Source organism: Onychostoma macrolepis, chromosome 07 (genome assembly GCF_012432095.1).
Source record: "Onychostoma macrolepis isolate SWU-2019 chromosome 07, ASM1243209v1, whole genome shotgun sequence".
In the NCBI taxonomy this organism is placed as follows: Eukaryota; Metazoa; Chordata; class Actinopteri; order Cypriniformes; family Cyprinidae; genus Onychostoma; species Onychostoma macrolepis.
Window position 1 is genome coordinate 35,466,635 of NC_081161.1, and position 25,528 is coordinate 35,492,162.

At 39.1% G+C, this 25,528-nt stretch overlaps 1 protein-coding gene across 8 annotated transcripts; it reads right to left on the reverse strand.

Annotated features, from left to right (window-relative positions):
- fxr2 (FMR1 autosomal homolog 2) lies at positions 1-25,361 on the reverse strand. 8 transcript variants are annotated; one of them, XM_058781567.1, is made up of 18 exons: positions 25,199-25,351; positions 24,758-25,106; positions 21,835-21,887; positions 19,805-19,898; positions 18,482-18,568; positions 14,935-15,083; positions 14,290-14,383; positions 14,087-14,203; positions 13,472-13,642; positions 13,292-13,370; positions 12,987-13,144; positions 12,689-12,775; positions 6,586-6,805; positions 6,055-6,234; positions 5,528-5,731; positions 3,991-4,089; positions 2,327-2,421; positions 2-1,645 (listed from the first exon to the last, which is right to left on the reverse strand). In XM_058781567.1, exons 2-18 carry the CDS (start codon positions 24,806-24,808, stop codon positions 1,538-1,540), a joined length of 2,046 nt encoding a protein of 681 aa, XP_058637550.1. In that variant the 5' UTR covers positions 24,809-25,106; positions 25,199-25,351; the 3' UTR covers positions 2-1,537. The 8 variants fall into 8 exon arrangements, with proteins under 8 accessions (XP_058637553.1, XP_058637551.1, XP_058637556.1 ...); XM_058781570.1 differs by having other exon boundaries at positions 1-1,645; positions 13,035-13,144; positions 24,758-25,361; XM_058781568.1 differs by having other exon boundaries at positions 1-1,645; positions 3,991-4,086; positions 24,758-25,361.
- Between the last annotated feature and the right edge of the window lie 167 nt (positions 25,362-25,528).

The window sequence follows — 25,528 nt, forward strand, 5'->3', positions numbered from 1 at the left end:
GAAATAATTTATTTCACTTCCATTTGAATCTTTTTTGTTTTTCAATGATGTGGAAAGAACCAAAAAAAAAAAAACAGAAAAAAGAAAAAAAAAAAAAAAAACTTTGAGAGCAGGAACCAAGATGACAGTAACAAAGTGAGGGAATGCTCCCTCCCCTTTAACCTTGACAACCAGGGACGCGACAAACGCTCCATCACCTTCTCTGCTACAGCATCAGATCTCCCAGCAGAGACAGAAGAGGCCGAAACTCCATTTGACCAAACTGGAGTGCATTACAATGCTCTCGGATGTATGTGTGTGTGTGTGTGTGTGTGTGTGTGTGTGTGAACGAATGCATCCGTCTCAGTGTTTCTGGCTTTATCTTAAGGTTTCACTGTGCCTTCTAGAACATCAAGACCAATCATCCACACCAGAGGGTAAATCCCCTCCTACCTTTCCTTTAGTTGTGGGCCGGAAGCTATCGAGTGTGTGCACGTCACTTTTCACGCTCATATTCATCCCACCTTCCTTCCACGTACGGTGAGGAAAGAGATGCTGAAATACTGAAGATTATCAACACTCTGAACCTGTCAGCTCATTAACGTCTCTCTCTAGCTCTGCCTGCCGACAATCGTGCCGCTTTCCGCCCTAAAGAGACCGAATCCATTCAGGATTCTTCTGGGTTGTCTCTTGGATCATGTAACGTTCCGCCCAATTTATATGCTCTTACTGCATGTCTCACCAACAATACATGTACAAACGAACACACACACACAGATTAAACGCCTTTCACATAATGACTTGACCTTGGACAAACGTCCTAATTTCATGTTTGGCATTAATTATCTGTCTACCCCCCCCCAATCCTAACCCCTCTTAATCCTCAGACAAAATAAAAACACCAAAAACAGGAACCATCTACTTCATCCCATGAACAACGCAAATATTAAGAAAAAAAAAAAAGAAAATACTCAAGTTTTTTCAAATTCAAGGCACAATGTCTCTCTGTTTCCCCTTTTTGCCCTTAAATTCAGAGTACCACAGACTTAACTGTCAATCACTCACGAGAGGCTCCGCCTTCAACCCATTGCCTCTCTGCTAGCTCCGCCCTCATTTAGCTAACACTGTTTAAGAGATGCGTCTGTTTGGGAGTGTTTCACAATCCCACACCAGTGAGTACAAACAATCAAAAACGAACAATGACGAAAACGACAACAGCGAAAAGAAAAAACAAAACTTAAAATAAAACCCAAAAAGTCACGTCCTGTTTTCTGTGTTATGTCAGAAATTTGAGTCATATCCATCAGTTCATTTTTGGCAAGCTTGTCTTAAATAAGCACTAAGTACTGATAGATAGGATAAACATACACCGTTACGTGTGGTTTAAAGTAGATGCGTTCGTCATTTTTTTTTTTTGTATCATTTTCTTCTCATAGACTTCAAGGATTTTAGTCGATTTTCATTCGTCAGTTTAAAGGTTTACGTGAATGCAAGCAGGGACAGAGTTCGCCATGGTGTCTTGCTTTAGACGTGGGTCTTGAGGGGGCGAGATGACTTTTTACGAGACGCCATTCACCAGGGCGAGAGCCTCCCCGGGCGATGCCACGCCATTGCTAGGGGAGCGCTTAGGAGTGCGCTCTTCCTGACTCACACTAGTCCCGTTTTCCTGAAGAACAGAGAATGAAATGCACTTTAAAACATTGTTCTGAACCCAAACCTCATGAAACTGTCCTTTAACTCAAAAGAAAGCCTTAAAACAATTGATGATGATGGTACAGTGGCTTTACAGATACTGACCTATTACCAATTTATTAAAAAAATAAATTGTGAAGACAAAGACGGAAAAAAAAAATAATATTTAAGTTCTGATTTATTCAGTTTGCTTAATTGAAATAAATTGAAAATGCAATGTGTACAATATTGCAATTATCAATTTGCAAATGCTGTGACTTAATTATTTCTTTATTATATTTTTTGAAATGCTCATTTTATTTTACAGTAAAATTTTAATATGCAATTTCTTTTATAATATTAATAAATACAAAATATATGTAAATACAAATATTTAAATATTAACAGAACGATAACAACAACCATAAAAAAACTAATTATTATTATTTCATAGTCTCATTGATATATAAATCACAAAAATTTGACCAAATTGTGCAGCTCTACAAGCCTGAAGTTTTTTCTCCTTTCAATAATAATAATCAAATCTAAAATATCTTTGGATTTAATAATATATATATATATATATATAAATTTTAAATCAAATCACAATTAAATTTCTTCCTAAATCATCAGTCTTAATCTGAGGGGTGTGTTCGGTGTTGTAGTATTTGCAGACCTTGGGATGGGACGTGTGCTGGGTCACCACCTCCTTCCCTGGGAGATTCTGTCTGCTCTGGGAATCGGCACGAGAGATGAAGTCAGCAACCGTAACTATATCAACAGAGAGAGCAACAGCAGTCAGGTTGAGGGGGGAAAAGCAACACGTGGAAAAATCCAATAACCTAACGCAAGAAAACAGCTCTTCGGGTCGCATTTTCACCTTCTGTAGGCCATGAGTGTGAAATTAACATCATTTACAATCTAGTTTTTTTGCTAGTTTAAAGGCAGGGTAAGCGATTTTTCAAAAACGTTATAGAAAACTGAGTCGGGGCCGAGTACCAAAACAAACGTGTAGCCAATCAGCAGTAAGGGGCATGTCTATTCATGATATGGAGGAGAGAGCGTTCAGTGAACAGCCGAGCCGAGCGACAGAAAGATAGAGATAGCGGATAAAAAACAAAAGAGGAAAACGTCTGAGGAACGATAAGGCAAGAAGTAGGTCCCATGTAAATATCGGATCAGCTTTCCAGCGCTGGAGAGAACTCAGGGAGCGGAAGGCCTGCGATCAGACGCCGAGGTTGCTTTGTTTCTTCTCGACAGGTGAATAACACCGTGTCTACACCGGACGAGACTAGCCACGCCACAACTGCCTTCACTGGGACGCATGTATTTCAGGCGAGTATGTAGTTGTTTAAAACTCAAATCTGCGGTTTATTTAAAAAAAAACAGCGCCTATTTGAAAATGTGCTTCGCCGATTTCGGAGACGTGAGCTCCACGCGATCATCGGGTGCTCAGTGCTCATGTATCCCGAAGAGAGGAGCATAACCTCGGCTAGTCCTTCTGACATTTGCCGCTGGCTCTGATGTCTCTGTAGTGGTTAAACATAAGATATAATTCGTTTTGGGTAAATCTAACAGTTTAATATGTTAAATTGAAAATGAAAATAGGCAATGTTTGATATATTTCGTTTCATTGTAATGTACGTTCCCTGAACTACATTTCTGCGGCTATTAATGTGTTTAAATGAAAACGAAAAGAGGTAGTGGTGTTTGATATTTCGTCTGTAAATACAGTGAGGAAGATTGCAGCAGCCAAGGCGAGCAGACTGAGGTTATCAAGTATGCTGCTCTTTGCAGAATTACTGGACTTGCGTCGTTCTGTCCGCAGGAGTTCACATTCCCGAGTCTAACTCGTGACTAACACCAGACTATTTGCCGAATCTTCTACTTTAGACCGCGATGGAAACGCAGACAGCAACAGGTCTGGGGGGGAAAAAAAAGTTCCTGAGACATATTGTTCCAGATAATTTCGGTGGAAAAGCGGCTTATGTTTCACAGAACTAATCGTTGCCTGGGTTGCGTAGGCTACGTATATGTGGAGCGGATCTATCAAAATAGGGACGAGACCCTTTTGGCGTAGGGGCGTGTTTGTTTTGGCGATTTCAAATAGCAACACTGGCTTCCAGAAATCGCTTACCCTGCCTTTAAATCTGGTCAGCAAAAATCCCACCCAGTCCCTTCTCTCTCTCAACAACTACTTCCTGTCACTCTCTACCAAAGCTGAATAACAAAGAGGAAAATAGCCTTATAAGTTTTAATAAATGTTCAACTTGACATTTCTCTCTCTGTAGTCCCTTCCTGTCAGTTTTTCTCCATCTTGACCCCTTCCCACTCTCTCACTTGGCTGTCTGTCGCGGCTGGTGGAGCCTCCCTCAGGACGATTGCCACGGTTGCGACGGCGGCGGCTTCTATTGCGGCGCTGGGGCCTGCCCTCCTCTTCTGAGAGAAATGAGGGAAGACGAAGAGAGCATGAGATGCAACGGGACCAATTTATCGTCTGAGGCAGTTCTACGAAATTCCCATCATGCAAATTTCCTTTGATGGTTCTTTATGACCCCAAGGCTTTCCTAATCTTCCTAATCTTTTCTGACCACGCTCTTCCAAGTATACAGATACCCCTGTTTTACAAATGTAACTTTTTGCTTAAAATCTGATCAAAGGTTCTGTTGTACAAGAGTAGCTTTCAGTTGCCATTACCTTGGAAATAAATGTGATGTTTTCTCTATTCCTGAGACAATTTTAGCTCATTGAGTGACTAAACTACAAAATAAATCTTTAAAGAGAAGGATGTATTACTACTGTTCAAATGTTTGGGGCTAGTAAAACTTTAAATGAATGATGCATTAAATTGATCAAAAGTGATAGTAAATACTTTTATAATATTATAAAATATTTTACTTCCAATAAATTTTTTTTTTTAACATGCTATTTTAAAGAAAATCCCATATTAAGCAAAAAATATTTCTTGAGCACCAAATTAGAATGATTTCTGAAGGATCATGTGCCACTGAAGACTGGTGTAATGATGCTGAAAATGCAGCTTTGCCACCACAGGAATAAATGGCATTTGAAAATATATTACAATAGAAAACAGTCATTTAAAAAATTATATTTCATAGCATTACTGTTTTTAGTTTTATTTGATCAAATAAACGCAGCCTTGGTGAGCATAAGAGTGAGCAAAACATTTGAAAGAAATCACCAACCAAGCATAACTAGGACATAACCACATTAGCTGCAGTATGAGTGTTGAGCAGCCAACGAGTAGCCACAAGAAAACAACAAAGTGAATTGCACGGAAGTCGCTTTCTCACTGCTGCGCTTCACACCTTTGATGGCATTAGACTGTCATTCGTTTTGCAAATTAACTAAGAGGAAGCTGATCAAAAGTTTTAATACCGCCATGCAAAAACAGGGTACAAAATTATATAAAAATCATAAGGGTCGATTTTTTTAAAATTGAGATTCATACATCATCTGAATAAATATACATCATCTAAATAAAACAAGATAAATAAATGAGCTTTCCATTGATGTACGGCCGAGACACAACTATTTGAAAATCTGGAATCTGAGGGTGCAAAAAAAAAATCTAAATATTGAGAAATTGCCTTTAAAGTTGTCCAAATGAAGTCCTTAGCAATGTGTATTACTAATCAAAAATTAATTTTTGATATTTATGGTAGAAAAACTTACAAAATATCTTCATGGAACATGATCTTTACTTAATATTCTAATGATTTTTGGCATAAAAGAAAAATTGATAATTGCTACAAATATACCAGTGCTACTTATGACTGGTTTTGTGGTCCAGGGTCACAAGTGTTCTTTTTAAATCAACCTGTGTGCATCAAAATAAACTGAAACTGTCTCATACCCAGTCCGTTCTCACTGGTGGCTGCCTGACTGTCGGATTCATTAGCGGCTGCATCCATAAGGCTGGGTTCCTGGTCGTTACGGCGACGGCGTGAACGTCTCCTGCGGTCAGTGCCGCCCATGCTTTCACTGGCATCTGTATCACCACCTAATTCACCTTCTCCCTCCAGCAGAGAGTATGGGTTACTGTCTGGATCTCGGAGCACTGGAATATACACAAACGCACAGACGTTCAGCTGGACACAAACGATGATAAATAGGAGTCTGCATGCATAGGCTACTAAGCATTTAAAAAAAATCTGCAATCATTTCACCTTATCAATTTTATTAATTTTGATTAAAAAAAACATGGTTCCCACACCTTTTGACAATTTAATTTTTGACAATTTCAGTTGCTTTACTGAACGAAAATAAGTATTATATACTTAACGACAATTAAGTATTTTACATCATAACTAGAAAAAAACACATTCACTCAAGGAAGTACTCTATAAAATGTGGTTTTTATTAATTACAATCAGTTCATACCTGAGCTGATAGTGTTAATGTTTCGTGGCCCTGGTCCTCCCCGGCCCCTGCCAGAGCTGGAGCCACGACCACGGCCTCCACGCTTGGAGCCCCTGTCATCTCCTCCAACACCTTTTGGCCTGGGCTCTCGTTCTCCTATCTCTTCGGTCTCTGAAGCATTTGACATTTCAGAGTTTGTTCCTGCAGAGAAGACAAGGATACATTTTTTTAAGTGTGTTGGGCAGGAGGCAGCCCCAGAAAGATTTTGTTCAGATTAAAAACTATTTTCAGTTAAATGTAACATGCATTCAGTCAATTTTTCAGTCTTTTTATATTTACTTCCAACATCCCTAATATAGAGGTTTAGAAAAGCACTGTGGTTTTTGTGCCATCTAGTGGTTGAGGAAAATAAAAGCAAATGTGCCTTTCACTCATGGGTGCCTTAACCCTGTTGCACCTAAAATCTTGTACATTAAATCATGAAATAGATATAATTAAAATGCATAGACAGACTGTCCAAGAAAGAGGAGCATTGTGGGAGCTGCAGCTCACCATAGCCAGAGTATGTATTGTTAGATTTGCGTCCACGTCCTCTTCCTCCATAGATGCGTGAGGTCTGCAGGGAGTTGGTGCTCTCGTCCGTGAGGTATCCCCGTTCACGCTCGCCGGCAACCCCTGAACCAGAGCGGCTAGGGGGTGCACGGTATCCCACCCCAATCTGACGGAGCTGTTCATCAATCTGTAGGCGCTCGAGACGCAACAGCTCCACCTCCTGTCAATCACATAGAGAGAAAGCACTGTCAGGTACTGCTGTAAAACTACATGCAGTTATGCTATGTGCACACTAAAAGATTTTTAAAATCTTATAAGATCTTCAAAATGTGAGGGACCACAAACATGAGGACAAAAAAAATAATTTTTTTTTAATTGCAATTTTAGAACAAAGAACATACAAGGGCAATAACATAAATTACATCAAATACAATAATAAACAAAAAAAACAATAAATAAATAAATAAATACAATAAAAAAGGAAAAGCAATAAGAAAATTACATTTCCTTAAACAAGTATAAATAATTACAAATTATTCAAAGAATAGATTTAAGGCTTTAAAGTCCCAGTCTTTGGTAATGGCAGGAAGAAATTGCGATGATAGTGTCCAAATCCTTTTGTGCTGTGAAATTACGGCGTTTGTTATGCTTCCGTCTTCTGTCAGCTCACTTTCTGATCGGATATTGTGTCATACGCGCGTTTGTCCTCGGGGTTGCCCCCACACATCAGGATTTCAACGTGTTGAATATTTACGATTTGCAATCGGGGCGCCTCCGACGTTCTTCCGAGCAGATTCAGTCACTCTTAACACACCTCACACCACAGGAAAATCTGCTAAGATAATCTTTACATCCACCAAGATAATCGGGACATTACCTAGGATTGTCGGAAGGGGAGAAATCCCCTGTAACTCGCTTTATTATGGCTAAAGTTAAAAATTTAGCTTTTTGTGTACAAGGCTGTAAATTGTCTTGCTCCTCAATATCTCTCAGGGCTGCTTACTACTTAAAATCGTGTTAGGTCACGGAGATCTCAGACTACACATGTTGCGGGTTCCCAGAACAAGATTAAAATGTAGGGGAGATAGAGCCTTCTCTGTTGCTGGTCCCAAATTATGGAACACTCTGCCTCTATCTATCAAAACTGCTTTTATAGTGTTTGAATTTAAATGTTTGTTAAAAACTCATCTTTTCTCCCGTGCTTTTAATTGATAGGTAATTGGGTTGTTTTAAGGTTTTTTTTTGTTTTTATTTTCTCTGTTGTATTTAAGCCTATGCAATACTAATGCAGCAATTAGGTTTGTCCATGTTTTAAATGCTGTAATTAGGTTTATGTTTTATGTACAGCACTTTGGTCAACTAAAGTCGTTTTAAATGTGCTTTATAAATAAATCAAACCTTGAGAAATCGGCCCAAAATCAGCCCGATTATCTTGTGGTGTGTACCCAGCATTACAGATCACAAAAGTAATATAATGTAGTAAATTCTGGTTTTCGTTTAATAGCAAAATGGGGAAATAAGATCATATGCAATATGCATTATTATAAATGCAATATCATACAATATATGATAAGATAAAATATATTATATAGCAATAATATAATAAAAGATCAGAAGATAAAATATAATATTTACTGAGGGTGGAGAAAAAAAAAAAATTATGATATACAGTGGGGAAAAATTTATTTGATCCCTTGCTGATTTTGTACGTTTGCCCACTGACAAAGAAATGATCAGTCTATAATTTTAATGGTAGGTTTATTTGAACAGTGAGACAGAACAACAAAAAAATCCAGAAAAACGCATATCAAAAAAGTTATAAATTGATTTGCATTTTAATGAGTCAAATAAGTATTTGATCCCCTATCAATCAGCAAGATTTATGGCTCCCAGGTGTCTTTTATACAGGTAAGGAGCTGAGATTAGGAGCAGTCTCTTAAAGGGAGAGCTCCTAATCTCAGTTTGTTACCTGTATAAAAGACTCCTGTCCACAGAAGCAATCAATCAATCAGATTCCAAACTCTCCACCATGGCCAAGACCAAAGAGCTGTCCAAGGATGTCAGGGACAAGATTGTAGACCTACACAAGGCTGGAATGAGCTACAAAACCATCGCCAATCAGCTTGGTGAGAAGTAGGGGTGTAAATTGGATGGTTCGGCATGATACGAAACCGATTCTCATACCCAGCGATACGATATTTGCCGAAAGCTCAAAAAAATTGTATGATACGATTATGATTCGATTCAGGAATATATCGATTGATATTATATACCTATTTTAAACAACCATCTAGCCTACATTTTTATTAACTCACAAATGCAACCAAAATAAATAACATGAACATTTATCTGAAATTTTCACATCCTGTACCTCAGTTGGGACATCCACAACAAAAAAAATAGGCCTATACACTTTTTAATTTAGTTTAATAATAATAATAATAAATAAATAATATAAACAATTGGAAAATAATTCTGGCTGCTACTATGGACTTGGAGCTAAAAAATCTTTTCTACAGATACCCAAATTACAAGCAATAGCAGAAAATAAATACAATAGAACAAAGACACAAGTTCAATAAACAGTGCTTTTCAGGTTCTTCAGCTCAGGCTAAAAGAAATTTTCAGGTACACAACCAAATGTAAAATAACTACATAGTCTTCACTGTATAAATTAAATATAGATTAATCATTTTTGATGTTACAAAGGTTATTTAGTCAGGAGCAGTCAGCACTTTTCTTTGACAGCATTAGATTTATTATTAGTTTGCTTTCACTTCAAGAACGAAAGCACAGATTTAATATACTGATACACGTGCATTTTCTCTCTCAACTCTTTACGTTAAGACATATGTCTAACCGACTGTTTACACTAGGAAATTCGCCAAAATGCGCATTTTGATGTAATTTTGTCTGTATTTATTCATGCATGCACAAAAAAGCAGAAGAGATCTCAATTTAGTATTCGCGCAGTGTAGACACGGCAGTCTGTGCGCGTGCGCTTCAGATGTGTGCCAGAAAACTTCTCACACAGAGCTTGACTGTTCCGCCAACAATCCAGAGCATCTTTTATGCTCCCTTGTGCCTTCGGGCAGTGACAGTCCTTATATCGAGTCCTGATACATGAGTTTGAACGAGAATGCACATGTTGGCGGTAATGCATAGACGGACATTATGTGAAAATGTGAACAGTGCCAAAATAAAGGTGCCTATTTATACTACAGATATCGATATTTTACGTGTGGCATGGATGCATCGTATCATCAGACATCGTACCGATATATTGATCCATATCGATGAATCGTTACACCCCTAGCGAGAAGGTGACAACAGTAGGTGCGATTATTCGCAAATGGAAGAAAGACAAAATAACTGTTAATCTCCCTCGGACTGGGGCTCCATGCAAGATCTCACCTCGTGTAGTTTCATTGATCATGAGAACGGAGAGGAATCAGCCCAGAACAACACGGGAGGATCTTGTCAATGATCTCAAAGGCAGCTGGGATCATAGTCACCAAGAAAACAATTGGTAACACACTACACCGTGAAGGACTGAAATCCTGCAGCGGCCGCAAGGTCCCCCTGCTCAAGAAAGCACATGTACAGGCCTGTCTGAAGTTTGCCAATGATTCAGAGGAGAACTGGGTGTAAGTGTTGTGGTCAGATGAGACTAAAATCCAGCTCTTTGGCATCAACTCAACTCGTCATGTTTGGAGGAGGAGGAATGCTGCCTATGACCCCAAGAACACCATCCCCACCGTCAAACATAGAGATGGAAACATTATGCTTTGGGGGTGTTTTTCTGCTAAGGGGACAGGACAACTGCACCGCATCAAAGGGATGATGGACGGGGCCATGTACCGTCAGGGCCAGGGCATTGAAGCCAGCCAAGGCACAGAAAATGGGTCATGGATGGGTATTCCAGCATGACAATGACCCAAAACACACGGCCAAGGCAATAAAGGAGTGGCTCAAGAAGCAGCACATTAATGGCGCTTTTCCACTGCATGGTACAGCACGGTACGGTTCAGTTCGGCTCACTTTTGGGGGGGTTTTCCACTGGGTACAGTACCTGGTACTTTTTTTAGAACCACCTCGGCCGAGGTTCCAAGCGAACCATACCGTTACCAAAACGTGACGAGTAAACTCTGCTGATCACTGATTGGCTGGAGAAAATCGTCACTGCCTGCGTCATTGAAATTGCGGCACGAGACACAACAGACCCGCTAGATTTAAATCAGCACAGCCAGCGAAGGATCAGACGCAACTGTTTTGAATGAGCACACCTTTCTTTTAACAACCAAAAAATGGCTGATTCGTTTTCTGTTGAGGAAGTACAGACTGTCCTCTCGTTGATAGCTGAGGAGCGGATCCAGCGAGAGCGTGATGGAGCGACGCAGAATAAAAAAAGTTTCTCAGGAGTCATGGCAGTAGAGGCGGCGCAACTATAACGACTTGTGAATAATCCGGCCCACTCTAAAGCGGTACTAAACTGCAGTGGAAACGCTAACCGAGCCGAACTGAGCCGTGCCGAGTCAAATCGTACCACGCAGTGGAAAAGCGCCATAAGGTCCTGGAGTGGCCGCCAGTCTCCAGACCTTAATCCCATAGAAAATCTGTGGAGGGAGCTGAAGGTTCGAGTTGCCAAACGTCAGCCTCGAAACCTTAATTACTTGGAGAGGATCTGCAAAGAGGAGTGGGACAAAATCCCTCCTGAGATGTGTGCAAACCTGGCCAACTACAAGAAAAGTCTGACCTCTGTGATTGCCAACAAGGGTTTTGCCACCATGTACTAAGTCATGTTTTGCGAAGGGATCAAATACTTATTTGACTCATTAAAATGCAAATCAATTTATAACTTATTTTAAATGCATTTTTATGGATTTTTTGTTGTTATTCTGTCTCACTGTTCAAAAAAACCTACCATTAAAATTATAGACTGATCATTTCTTTGTCAGTGGGCAAACATACAAAATCAGCAGGGGATCAAAAAAATTTTTTTCCCCCCACTGTATGCACAAGACAACAAAATATCAGAATTTTTCTTTAAGTGCAAAAAGTTCTTACTATTTTGTTTATAATACACAAAGTAAATCTCTTGATAAATATTATTGAGGAGGTTGATGAAATGATCAGCTTTGAGAGCTGTGGTTCTTCATGGCATCTCTCAAGCAGGATTATCTGCACAGACAGCATTTATTGCGGTGGGTTTTCACTAGATGCAACGTGACTGTAAATGTGTGTGAAGGTGTCAAATCAGAATGTGACAGCTGGCGGTTTGAAACAGCTGCTGAACACTGACAGAGGAGGGCAATGTGCTAGAGCTGGGCTGGGATGGACAGGGGAAACAGCTATTTTGAGAGGTGCCTGGGTAGATAGCATGTAATCCACACTTTGCCCCTCCCCCACCAAATCTACCCCCAATGGGGGTATTTTTAGCATCAGTTAGTGGTTAAGTTCTACCAACAGCTTTCCATGAAGGAGGAGATCAGCTGACCAGTCAAGAGAAAACGGTTCATTTCAAAAGCTCATCTTTAGTATGGTACAATGAATTCAATATGTGACCCTGGACCACAAAACCAGTCTTAAGTCACTGGGGTATATTTGTAGCAATAACCAAAAATACAATGTATAGGTCAAAATTATAGATTTTTCTTTTATGTCAAAAATCATTAGTATATTAAGTAAAGATCATGTTCCATGAAGATATTTTGTAAATTTACTACTGTAAATATATCAAAACGTTTTTTCATTAGTAATATGCATTGCTAAGAACTCATTTGGACAACTTTAAAAAGGCGATTTCCTCAATATTTTAATTTTTTTGCACCCTCGGATTCCAGATTTTCAAATAGTTGTATCTCGGCCAAATATTGTCTGATCCCAACAAACCATACATCAATGGAAAGCTTATTTATTCAGCTGCTATATAAATCGCAATTTCGAAAAATTTTCACTTAAGACTGGTTTTGTGGTCCACGGTCACATATAAGGTTTCAACATTTGTACACTTCGGAGTCTTGAACAATAACAGAACAAACACTCTTCAGCAACTGCAATCAGTTCAGAGGCTGAACAACACCCTTCATGCCTGGTGACTAACCTGAAGGTAAGCCACGTGGTATTCAAGCAAGGCCTGGGCGTTACTGATGTTCTCTTTGGTTCCAACAAAGATAAAGGGAACCATTCCCTGAATAACAAAGACAAAGAGGAATAACATTTCTGATGTTAGTAAAATCGGAAGCCATTTCAGATATTAAATGATTAAAAACACTCATAATGCGTGTACACTTGCATTAAAATAAACAGGTTTTTACTAATATTGTGTTGTTTTCCTCACTGAGGATTTATTTAGCTGTGACAGTGAGAGGTTTGTTGTATCAGGTGGGCGGCTCATTCACCTCTTGGCTGCTGACAGTGTTGTCTCTGCCAGCCCCCTGCCTGCCTACCTCCTCCCTGGGCAGCTTTTTATCATTGTCCCCTTCGATCCGGACTCGAACCACACCCGATTTGTCTACTATTTCCTGGATAATTTTGCCGTTTTTGCCAATGACTTTGCCTGTTGTAAAAGAGATAGAATCATTGGGTAAGAACACTTGGGCTTTGGCAGATTTTCAGAATTTATGCTTAGCTAATGTCTGTCCACAAATGAACTGCATTCAGAAGTCCAAACGAAATGTGTCTAATAAGCAGAAAACCAACTCGCCTACAAGGTTCCTTGGAACTGGGAAGGAATCCTCCTTAAACTCCAGATATGTCCTGGCCTGCCTCACAGCCTCTGGGGTCTTGAGTCAGAAAGAACAACCCATCAAAATCACTGGTGTCACTGATCTTTATATGCATCTTTGTAAATAACACAAAATGAACTTAAAGAAGAGATACACACCTCTCCATAGATCCTGAATGTGCAGCTCTCTTCTTCCAGCTCAATGGCAGTGACGCCGGGAACTTTGCGGGCCTGCTGGATGTTGGCGCCGTGAGAACCGATGGCCAGACCCATTAGATCCTCACGCACCCTCACTTCCTCCTGATACGCAGACGCCAGCTGTTTACTCGTCTGAGGCACACACACAAAAAACAAACAAACAGACAAATGTTGAGCTGGTTGTCTGTTTAATTAAACCACAGGGGGAATCCAGCATGACCAGAATCACTTTTACAGGAACATGCATATAATGACAAGCAAAAAAAACAACAACCCAGAAATAGAATTGCACTAACAAATCAACAGTATAACAAGAAATCTGAACGGCAGGGGAATTCATTCCATGAATGTGGAGCTTGAAGGCAAAAAAAAAAGCACAGATGGCTAATCAGTGTTTGTTTATTTGAGTGAATTAGTATTTGCAGGAAAATATTGTTGTATAAGTAACTCAAATTAACTAGTTATATCTTCACATGATGACTTTGTTAGGAATAGCTAACCTATTTTGCATAATAGGTTGCGTAAAATGTGTAACAAATTAAACAACAAAAATCCCCACATAGTGTATTTGTGTACCTCTAAGTGTTTAGTGGCCTCCTCGTTACGGGACATCAGCATGAGTTTGGTGCGAATACTCCGGAAGTGCATGTCACTCAGTAGGGCTGCTCGTTTCACCGTGCACTCATTTGTGGACTGAGGAGAAACAGACAGACATGTTCAGACACAACAATGTATATTCCAGTATCATATCGAGAGAGTAAATAGAATTAAACACTGACCAGGACAATAAGTTGGTGTGTAAAGGTGTTGTAGAAGATGCAGTTGGCTCCGATTGCTTTCCTGAAGTCTTTGTGGATGTTCTCAGTCAAACAGCTGCATCATTCAGAAAAGAATAGAATACATTTAATTCTTCCAAAATAAATTCAAAAATGTTCTTCCAAAAATGTTTAACATTTACTTGTTTGTTCACAATTAGAGTAAGCTTCCTTTTAGGGACCCATGAAATTAATAAAAATTTTCCCTAAATTCAGTGTTCTCCATTTTATCATTAAAAACTTTGTCTACGGAAATGAATTAATAAAAGTTTAACAATTTAATCTTTTAAAATGTAATCATATGAAAATTTTACAATTTACAACAAAAATAATGTGTCAAATAATATGCTGCACAACAGAACTGTAGAAATTAAAACATGGGTGAAAAACATCTTGGTTGTATGATATTTCTTATAATTATTATTGTTGTTGTTATTTTTGCTGCATTTATTTCCCAGCCCCGTCACACATAATTAGTTGAGGTTGACATTGGTTTAATTTGGTTAGCTAAAAACAAATTGCATACAAATTTACACCAAATTACAGTTTAGTTTACAGTCTGAGTGGACTGACTAAAAAAATGGACTGGACACTGCATGTGTGACTTACATCTCTCGGAGATCCTCGGGTACAGCGATGGGGACTTTGTAAAAGGAGTTTTCAGAGGAGGGGCTGTTGGGATTAACCGGCCGAATTCGTTCCGATGTGACAATTTCGTTGTATGTGGCATCGCAGGCTGCATATTCGATCACATAGAACTGAACGGAAAAAAAATAAATAAATACAAAATACACAATGCATAAAAAAAACAAAAATCACAATGCCCACCACACACATTAAACTAAACAATGACTGCATGCTGAACACTATTAATAATTTATACAGTTATACTGGATTATTACTCTCTGGAATATTTTTGATTGCACAAACATAGCATTCTTGCATCAAATAATTTTGTATAATGAGTGTTAAGATGTACATTTGACCATTTAATAAAATTATTTAACCTCAAACCAATTTTTCATGTCCACTTATTTGGCAAGTAGCCATGTAACAAGCAGGATAAATGTACAGTCAGCTTTGAATCGGAACTCCTGTTGGGTTTATTTTGCAGTAATGACCAGCTGACTGTTTATTATAAGTCACAATAGCCTCTTTCACAGCCTCACCACTTTAAAGACACAGCAAACAGACTGAAGCTGCTCAAAGAGGGTTTTGTTGTGCTAGACCACTAGCTTAAAATGCCAGTAATTAGTCACTGTGATGAGATGTGTTAGCACAGCACACGCTCAGAGTGTGACAGAAGCCATCTTGCAGACAGAAGCATTAAGCCAACATTAAGTATCTGCTGCCTGAAACACAGTAAAAGCAGTGGGGAAGAAAATCGATTTCAGATAATCTGAGAACAGCCCCCACCCGACTAAAAACAAAACCTATTACACAGAGCAGCCACATCTTATATCAGCAGTAACACACGACTTACACTCGGTGACCTAGAATGCAGTCAAAAGTCGAGTCTAAATTCGTCCTATTATTCGACTGCTCCAGTATCAGAATGAATGTGTGCAAGAGGGAGAATACCGTTCCCCAGTGCTCCATGTAACGCTATGAGAGGTCTGCCTGTCAACTCATGTGCTACCTTAACCTAATTAGCCAAAATGTGTGTGTGGAGGCAGGTTTAAATGGGACCTTATGTCAGGAAACACTGCACAGCAGACATAAGCTCTGAGGTTAAGCTGTGTTAAGAAAACTTTGTGTATCAATAAAAAGGAAATAAGCTATTTATTTCTTCCTTTAAAAAAGGAAATAAGACCTTATTGTAAATGTCAGTATTTTACTATAACCTTACAATAAAGTTCCAGGTTCAGTAAAAGCAAAGCTCTATGATATGATGTTGATTACTACAATAAATAATTTAGATTTCTCCCTCAGAATAAAATAAAATATAATAGGGTAGGGGCGGGCGATATGACCAAAATCTTATATCACGATATGACTAATTTTATATCACGATAACGATATATATCATGATATAGTAATTTTTTTTTCTTTTAAAAAGGTTATGATATTAAAATCTCTGATACCATAGAATTTTCATAATCCTTGTCACCAATGTCAATATCAAACTAATATAAGCCTAAAAATAGACAAAAAAAAAACTCAAGCTCACTGAAAATAAATAAACAGTCAGTGATGAAATAAGTATAAGAAACTAATTGCAAGCAATAGGACAAAAAACTACAATAAATAAGAAACGCTACATTGTGTAAATTAATTAGTCTTCACTGTGTTAATTATATCTATCCATCTATGATAAATATAATTAACACGTGTATTATGTATAGATTAGATGTGCTATGATTAATATGAATGGCAGACAGAACGAATATTGGACAGCTTCCCCTTTAAGACCGAAGTCCGGATCCAATATAATGTTACTATGTGTTTTTTCTTTTAGCTGTTTCCTCTCTCTTAAGACCTAAATTGCTGTCTTTATGAGGATACTTGCCAAGACGGGGATTCTGAGGCATATAAGTGTGTTTATGTAATCGTTCAAAGTCAATAAAGCGGCAAAAAAATAATAATAATTTGCGGTCCTCTCACATAGAAACGGAGACGGCGCACGCATAGCTCTGTTGTTTGTGTTTCAACGGCTTAAAATAGGTTGTTTTAAAACTGCAGTGCTTAAAAACGCGTGCCCATGCTACAGGTGTAGCTCCTCGTTTTGTTCTGGTCGTTCTCCACCTGGTTCTGTCTGCCTTCACGCCCCGTGGTGGTGTGTAAAGATCGCACTCATCCAAATGATTAAAAAGTATTACCGTAAACAATGTATTTTGCGACACCACGAAATAAACGATAGAACATAATATGAAACGATAGACTTTATTTCGTCCATCCGATATATATAGTCATATCGCACAGCCCTATAATAGAGTGTACATTATTGAACTTTCATTTTAAACTGGGCAACACGTTGAACCAGGATACACATTAATATGATACTAGTGAGGTAAAATTGCTTACCAACCTTTTCGGTGCAGTTATATTCAATATTTCAACTCCTACCATGACCATGCAGAGCCTTTAAGCTTTGTTTAGATGGAGCAAAATGTGTCCCCAAGAAATACAGGATTTTACTTATACCTAGAAGTTTAACCACCTAGAACAGAAGTCCACTAACAAAATACTTCAATAAAAAAAAGTTTAAAGTATGAAGAATTATTTCTTATAATTATATAAGAGGGTCACACTTTATATTAGGTGGCCTTAACTACTATGTACTTACATAAAAAAATAAGTACAATGTACTTATTGTGTTCATATTGTATTTCAAAACACTTTTGCTGCTATTGAGGTGGGATACGGGTACGGTTAGGGACAGGTAAAGTGGTATGGGTTGGTTTAAGGGTGAGTTTAGGTGTAAGAGATGGGTCAACAGTGTAATCATAAACGTAATTACAGTAATCAATTACAGATGTAATTACATAAAGGTATTATTAACAATATAAGTACAATGTAAGAACATGTACACAATAAGTGCATTGTACCAAATGATTAATTTAAATGCAAGTACATAGTAGTTAAGGCCACCTAATAAAAAGTGGGACCTATAAGAGTAATAAAACTGTGAATCAAAAATATTCAGAAGTATACAGTTCTAATGCAAAGGAAAGTCAAAATGATTTTTCTGGGAATGACAGCATACGACTGATGTGGCCATTATAACACAACTAGTATTGAACCCAGAACATTTCTTAAACATGATGCCTTAAGTGGGACCCATATAGAGGATCCCAGATGTCTTTAAACGGACCTACATTTTGCAGTTGTTTATCTTGCTCATGCATACTCAATGCATATTCTAAAGCTTAAGGCGATCCGCTATTAGATCACCAGGGGGTTCAGTCTGACTCAATAAATGAGATCACTCTAGTGTTTATGGGTAACTGGGTCAGTGCTGCAGATGTGTGCGTTAAAGGACTACTGGAGCAACGAGTCCCAAAAAGACCTGAAACACCCTCAATCAATATTCATATATTCACTTTGGACTCAACTTCAGAGGCCAACTGAGTGAATAAAGAGAGACAGAACCCTTGAAATGCAGACCCCGTAACCCACATCTGATCAAACATATGCGTAGTGGTCGCTTACACACCTGGACCCGACTTACCTCTCCCTTCATCATCCTCACCCTTGCCAACCACCAGCCGCAGGGCTCCTGTTCGTTGGCTCTGGAGTAAACCTGCAGGAGAAAGACCAGGTCAGGTGATTGTGCGTAAGAAAACACTGAAAGAAATGGTGTCTCTGTGTGTTTAACAGAAAGCAAGAAATTAATTAGTATCCTTCTTTGTACCATAATAGAAATGTGCTATAGTATAGAGAGAAATAAATAAAAGAATGCAGAATGTGTCAGGTATGTCTGCATCTCGTGATCAACTAGAAAATGCCAATACCGAGAAGATTATGATGCATATATTTTATAGAGTTAATAATAGCAAATAGGACTTGCTCCACACATTTGCTGAAATTTAAAGAACACATTCTCACAATATTTTGTCAATTCACTTGAAAAAACATGCATTAATAAAGCATAATTCATCAACAGTTCTGCATTATTCATAGACAATTGTGTTTGATTTTGGATCCATTTCAGTGATGTTAATCAGTCAGTTGAGCAATTTCAATATAGTTGCACCAGCATTAAGATACTGGCTGATACTAATAATTTGATAAGAATTTTCATGTTATGACCAATCACAAATAGAAGACAGTGGAATTTTATATTGTCTTGTCCAAAAATTTTATAAAATGCACTAAAAATAAATGAATGCAAATGAATTTAAGCATCACAATCACTAACATCAGTCATTAATAGACGTATTGCATTTGACTCTAAAATGGCCAAATATCAAAAGATTAATTGGTCTATTACTAATTCTAATTATGCAATTTAAGTTATACATGTGTTGGCAAGATACTGCATATGACATACAGGAGAAATCTAGAATGAACAAACAGAAATTGACTTCGAACATGGAATCAAACTTGATTAAACTGACTCTTTAGTACACAATTCTTAATAATAATAATAAAATTAAAAAAAGGTCTCGTATTCTTTCATCAAAATACACAAACTTTTATCTCTGAAATGACTTCTCGCATAAAGGCCACAGGGGCACTGGGAAAATAACATCAGATTATATTTCTAGATCCAATCAAATCTCATGGATATTTTAGATTTCTCTCTAAAATGCCACATTTACCAAAGTTAAATGTGTTGTTAAAACTTTCATGTTGTCTTTAAAGAATGACCCATGTTTAGCGCTATGGAAAGTGGTGTAAGATGAGAGTCTGATATGTTTTGAAAGCCGAGAATTTCAAAGGGCTATTTCTCCAGTGATGATTCATATGCGGGGGCCTTTTTCAGGGTGATGATTTGAGGAGTGCTCCGGGTGTTTTAGAGTGAATGTATCCCTACCTCCACCTCATCTCCCTCACAAATGTCCTTGTGGTAATCGGCTGGGGGTGGCAACCTCACGTCACTGAACGGCAGCTGTCTCTCTGGTTGCCAGCTTGTGGAAAGAAGCCACACACAGACACACAGTTGTCAGTCAGCTTTCTAATGACAGGACAGGTATAACTCGACACCCCACCTCCAAAAACTATGGGCTCAATGGCCTAGCAAACTCAACGCAGAGAGAACCAGCACAGTTTAGTACAGTGTCATTTTATTAATGAGGAGGGGTGTCAAAATTGAGATATGAGGGGTCACTATGGATATACTGAAATGAGCAAACCATATGCTCTCAGATACACACGTAAAAATCACAACTTTGAATAAATCACTCCAAAAAGGTCCAAAAAAACTAGTTGTTTACTTGTTCGCCTACAAACCTCAGATTTTACTTGAAATCTCTCACACACTGTCCCAATCTTCACTATTACACAATACACACAAATCTAACAAGACTGTAAGCACATGGTCTCAGAGAGATGATAGCGCTCCTGGTTGTCCATGGGTCAGCAGAACCATCCCAAGAATGGCAGGACCACTGTCCCGTACTCCCCTGCCTGCATACCACACAGGGCTATTTATGGATCTTACTCAGGCCGAAACGAGGAGTGAGCGAAGGGGGGAAAAAAAAGACAGAGATAAAGATGGGAGGAGTAGGGAGACATGGAGGGGGGAAAAGAGGGAAGGAGGGGGACAGGAGAACTATAAAGAGCTGTGTGACAGCTGCCCGAGAGAGTTAGCACAGGTGCTGAGAGAGACGGGCTGGAGCACATGGCTAAGGGAAAAGTGGAAGTGATCTATCAGTTAAGCTCTAAAGAAAACAAGCTGATTGTGAGATGAGCACAATCAGATAAGACCACTTTTCACAAAAAGCATTAAAAAAGTGCTCCATTTAAAGAGTGACCTAATAAAATACAGTAAAAACAAAAATAGAAAATAAACCAAAAATACAGTAAAAAAAACCCCACTATATTAATTTATAAAATATTACTACAATTAAAAAAAAAAAAAAAAAAGTTTCTACTATAATGTATTTTAAAATGCCATTCAATCCCGTGATGCCAAAGCTGAATTTATTACTCCAGCCTTTAGTGTAATATGATCCATCAGCGTTTACATGACAGAGATCTTTTGCAACATAAATGTCTTACTGTCACTTTTGATCCATTTAATGCATCCTTGCTGAATAGAATAAAGTATTTTAAAATCTTACTGACCCCAAACTATTGAACGTATTGTGTGTTTTATACACATGTATAATAAATAAATATATATTTTTGTATATAGTTTTATACAAGGGCTGTATCCAGCCATATAATTTAAAAAATAAAATAAAATACGAGATAAGAAAACCAATATGATGAAAACGGCCTCAGTTATGGACAACATAGTGATTGGCAGCTTCATCATAACAGTGTGCCCGCCCATGCATCACATCTTCTGCAGAGTTTTTTGCCAAAACATCAAATCACCCAGGTGACTCAGCCCCTAAAGCCTAGACTTGGCGCCCAGCGACTTCTGTGTTTTCCCAAAACTAAAATCACCTTTGAAGGGGACGGAGGCATCTCTGTCCTATGCACAATGTTTCTTGTATCTTCTTGATAAACGTCTTTATTTTTCATATTACATGGCTGGATACCTTCCAAGTATGGACCTTTTATATATATATATATATATATATATATATATATATATATATATATATATATATATATATATATATATATACACACACACATTATTTTTAAATTTATATTATGAATTTATATAAAATCAATATAACTGATGGACTGGCTGCAGTAGCATTGCTAAAATACCCTGTTAAAAACCCTAGATACATATATATTGCATTTTAACAGGCTTGTCTTGGCTAACCTTATATTTTTGTTGGTTGTGTAGGTGGCAGAGTGTGAACACTCATCACAAGCAAAACCTTGTCAAACAGGCAGAGGCTTTAGGATAGAGCATGTACAGGAAACATTCGGCCAACCTACTTGTTTTCAAAGACTATTGTGAGGGAGTCTTCGTGTACATCCTTGATGAAACCCTAAAAAAAAAGAAGAGAAAATATGTTCAGCATATGTGTTTTACAACTAAGTTAGCATCTGTTGTCGAGGGAGTTATATCGCTTACAAAATCTGCACGAAACGCAAAGATGATACAAAAGCATGTGCTTTTACACATTAAGTATATTAAAGTAATGTGTATATATGTGCTGCAAACATGGGCACAAGCACGTCATAGGTGTAGTATGTGCTAGCTTGTGAATGTAAGACGTAATTGGGCAGTTGGGGGGAGGCACCCAAAGTCCCCTCCTTAAAATCTGTTCCTCATCCATCACTCCGCCTTCCTCCACAAATCTATCAGAGCTGCCATAAAACGATTACTCCAGTCGCCACCCCCATCATAGCTTAGCTACATACAGACAATGCCTAATATGGGACGGAGAGACTGAGATGAGAGAAAGAGAGAAAATTAGACAGAACAAGTGCCAGTATGTAACCTGCTGGAAAGAGACAGGCTGGTCTCAGGAAAACTAGCACAAGTGCATATGCAGGCCTATTTAGAGTCACAAGGCAACTTAATTCACATACAACCATCTAATGCATGAATCTGCACTATCACGGTTGCCACATTATCCAACTGAGAGAGGCTTCTACAGTATTTTTTCCCCCTGTCTCTATAGGGCATGGCACTGAACCAGTAAAAAAAAAAAGTGAATGTAAATGTGCAAAAAAAAATCTATCAGCTATTAGAAAAAAAAGTGATTATATATGATTTAAAAAGCCTGCCCATTTACAAGTCCGCAAAAGAGCCTGAAGGCAACTGGGCAGGCTTTTAATATAGACTGTCCTGTATTGAAACCATTCCAACATACTAGATTGTGAAGTCACATATTCCAATGTCTGCTGACGTTTATGACCAGGAGAGGCACAGAGTCTTACGTTAGGGTGGCAATTTTGGGAATGTGACACTACAGACGTGCAGGACCCAATGGGATGAGTGGCAAGTAACTAATCTATGACGGAGACTCTTGGCCATGTGCACCCTCCATTCATTGCCCAGTAATGAGGGGAACCTTGTAGAAAGCTCACAGTTAATTAGACAGCAAAGATTTCAGAATTATGTATAAGTTTAATAAAGCATCCATTTATTAAAATTGGAAAAAAAATTGACCACAAAACTGAAAATACACGTTCAAGACAGGATCAAATATTATAATTTAAGAATCAGCACATATCGGCTGCACTGGTTACTATATAATGGGGCAGTTGTAAATATGCTAAAAGTTTTCATCCACTCATAACCTGGTTACAAAACTAAGACTTTGGAAACATGTTGCACTTCTCAAGGGCACCTCAAATTCCAGACCAGGTTTTTATAAAGGAGAAAGTGCTGACACTTCTGGTCGGGACTGTGTGTTAAATAGTCAATACAGACTTGGAAGAACACAACTAATAAATATTAACAGCAAAAAAAATAAATAAAATAAAAAATAAATAAAACAGGAGGGGTGTATAAACAGAACAGAGGAGAGACTAAATTGGCAAGAATTCATCTTTTACATAACATTACATTGAGGGGTCATGGAAGAGAAAAGTAAAGAGAGCAAAGGATAAAACCAGAGAGGAGAGTGGTAGTAATAGTATTGGTGGGGGTTGTAGAGTGTTGGATGTCAGCAAGGAGATCACCTGTTCCTCTCCCACCTGCTTTGGTCCCTCAGAGTTTTACAGTTCGAAACAGCCGTCACTGTCACCTTACTGCAAAATAGTACATCCCTAAAAAAAACTGAACTTATAATATTTCCCTTAGTACATAAGAATGCTCTCAAAGAAAAAAACCTGCTGGGATGTGTTGAATTTTTTTGCTGAGAAGTTCACACTTTCACAGAGTTGGATTAAACATGTGAAACATTTGTTGCCGTTTATGACACGTTTGTGTGACTTTGTGGCTGTAGTTTGATAATGCTGGAGGGTCACACGACAACATCTAAACGCCATGTAGTTGATCCATCACCTGGGACTGATCTCAATCTGAACAAATTCACCTTCATAGGCAACAGAGGTTCAGAAAGGAGTGTTTGGTCCAAACAGCCCATTTAGTTGATACAACACTCTTCACAAACATCATGTTTTCTCATCACAAAAGCCAGACTGAGTGGTTTCCCACAGTCTAACCTAAACTCAAGCTGACCAAACAAAGAGGACAGGCTTGTGAATACACAACCAGTGGCACCACATTTCCCAGATATGCACATAAAACCCACAATATAAGCCTGACACTTTGATAAGCTTAAAAACAAGCTCACGACCTTAGTCTCTAAAAATGATTGAGTCATCATTTAGGAACAATGACAATGTCAGACACCATTGACTTTCATTGTCTGGAAAGGATGCAATAAAAAAAGTAAACAACACTGTCAGTCTCTAACATCTCCCTTTGTGACACACAGACGACATGAGGATGACAAATGACGACAGAAATTTCATTTTTGCCTACCTATTCCTTCAAGCACTGATGGAGTGTCCCATCATGGGTCTCAAAACAAAGTGAGCTTATCCCATCCTCGTATGAAAGCGCAGAAATGCTGCCTAGGTAGGGAAGCTCATTAGATTTTGAGATACAGCCACTGGCTTCTTGTCAACAGATTCATTAGCTAACCTGCTAAAACAGAACTCGGCGGTTCTCCCATTTACCAGCTAAAAAAGAAAAAGAACAAACAATCTGTCCAAACAGGCCGACGACTAGCGAGCAGGTCCAAAACAACAGAGCAACAGAGCTCCCTTACGTCTCGGGCCTCTCTGAAAGTGATACACATCGCTGCATCACACCTCAGCTGTCCTGATGCGTTCGTGCATGCGTACACCAGACGTTTAGGGTTTAATATTGTTTTTTGTTTTTTTTAAATGAAGTTACCTTGTAGAAGGCCCCGTTGGAGCCGCGCACCTCCACCGCCAACCCGTCCATATTCGTCGGCGCGTCCCCACGACTGTGCCTCTCTTTAGGCGCTCCGACAGCGTGCGAGTCCGGTACCACCCCCAGCTTCACGGGCCTCTCGCCGTTCTCCGGCCGCTTGTGTGTGTCCAGTGTTTCGGGTGGGAGAGGGGGCAAAGGTGACGGGAGAGCACAGGAGCCACAGGGAGGGGTTCAGCTCCGACGCCCTTTCCAGCGGGACAAGTCAATAACTCGGTAACGGCTGCCTAGAGCGAGAGAGAAGCTCGCAGGAGCGCCGTTTGCGGCAAGTCTGGAGCTGGAGTGATGCTGTCTGGTGACGGTGGATGTAAACGAGGTGTTAGCACAACAGCTAGCGAAGCCGCTAATCAACGGTCACCGACACCTTCTAACACTTGAACTCACGGTTCCTGCATATGTCGGGGTGTTTTCGTGAGAATCCTCTGTACTATGTCTGAAAACGCTGTTGATTAGGACGTTTGTTCTTTAATAAGACTGTATTGCTGTGCTACTTCACCCTTCCCCTCCAACACACGCCGTCAGAGTGGAGCAGCAAGACTGTGAATGACCCCAATTTCCCCACCCCTCTTCACTCCACGCCCCGCCCATCTTAGCGTTTGAGCTTGTGATTGGTTCAGTGCGCTGCCACTCACACAAAGCTGCGCGCTGTGATTGGCGGAACCGTCGGGGGCCGGTCGACGCGGACCCAGTGCTCGCGGCTCTTGGTTCGCCGGG

What these genes read in the sequence shown, in the direction of transcription:
- fxr2 (XM_058781566.1), bottom strand. Translation starts at nt 24,808, where the DNA reads ATGGACGGGTTGGCGGTGGAGGTGCGCGGCTCCAACGGGGCCTTCTAC. An exon ending in CACACCAACTTATTGTCCTG is followed by an intron (nt 14,204 to 14,289) that starts GTCAGTGTTTAA and finishes GTTTCTCCTCAG; the next exon opens with TCCACAAATGAGTGCACGGT. An exon ending in CAATACATACTCTGGCTATG is followed by an intron (nt 6,235 to 6,585) that starts GTGAGCTGCAGC and finishes TCTTCTCTGCAG; the next exon opens with GAACAAACTCTGAAATGTCA.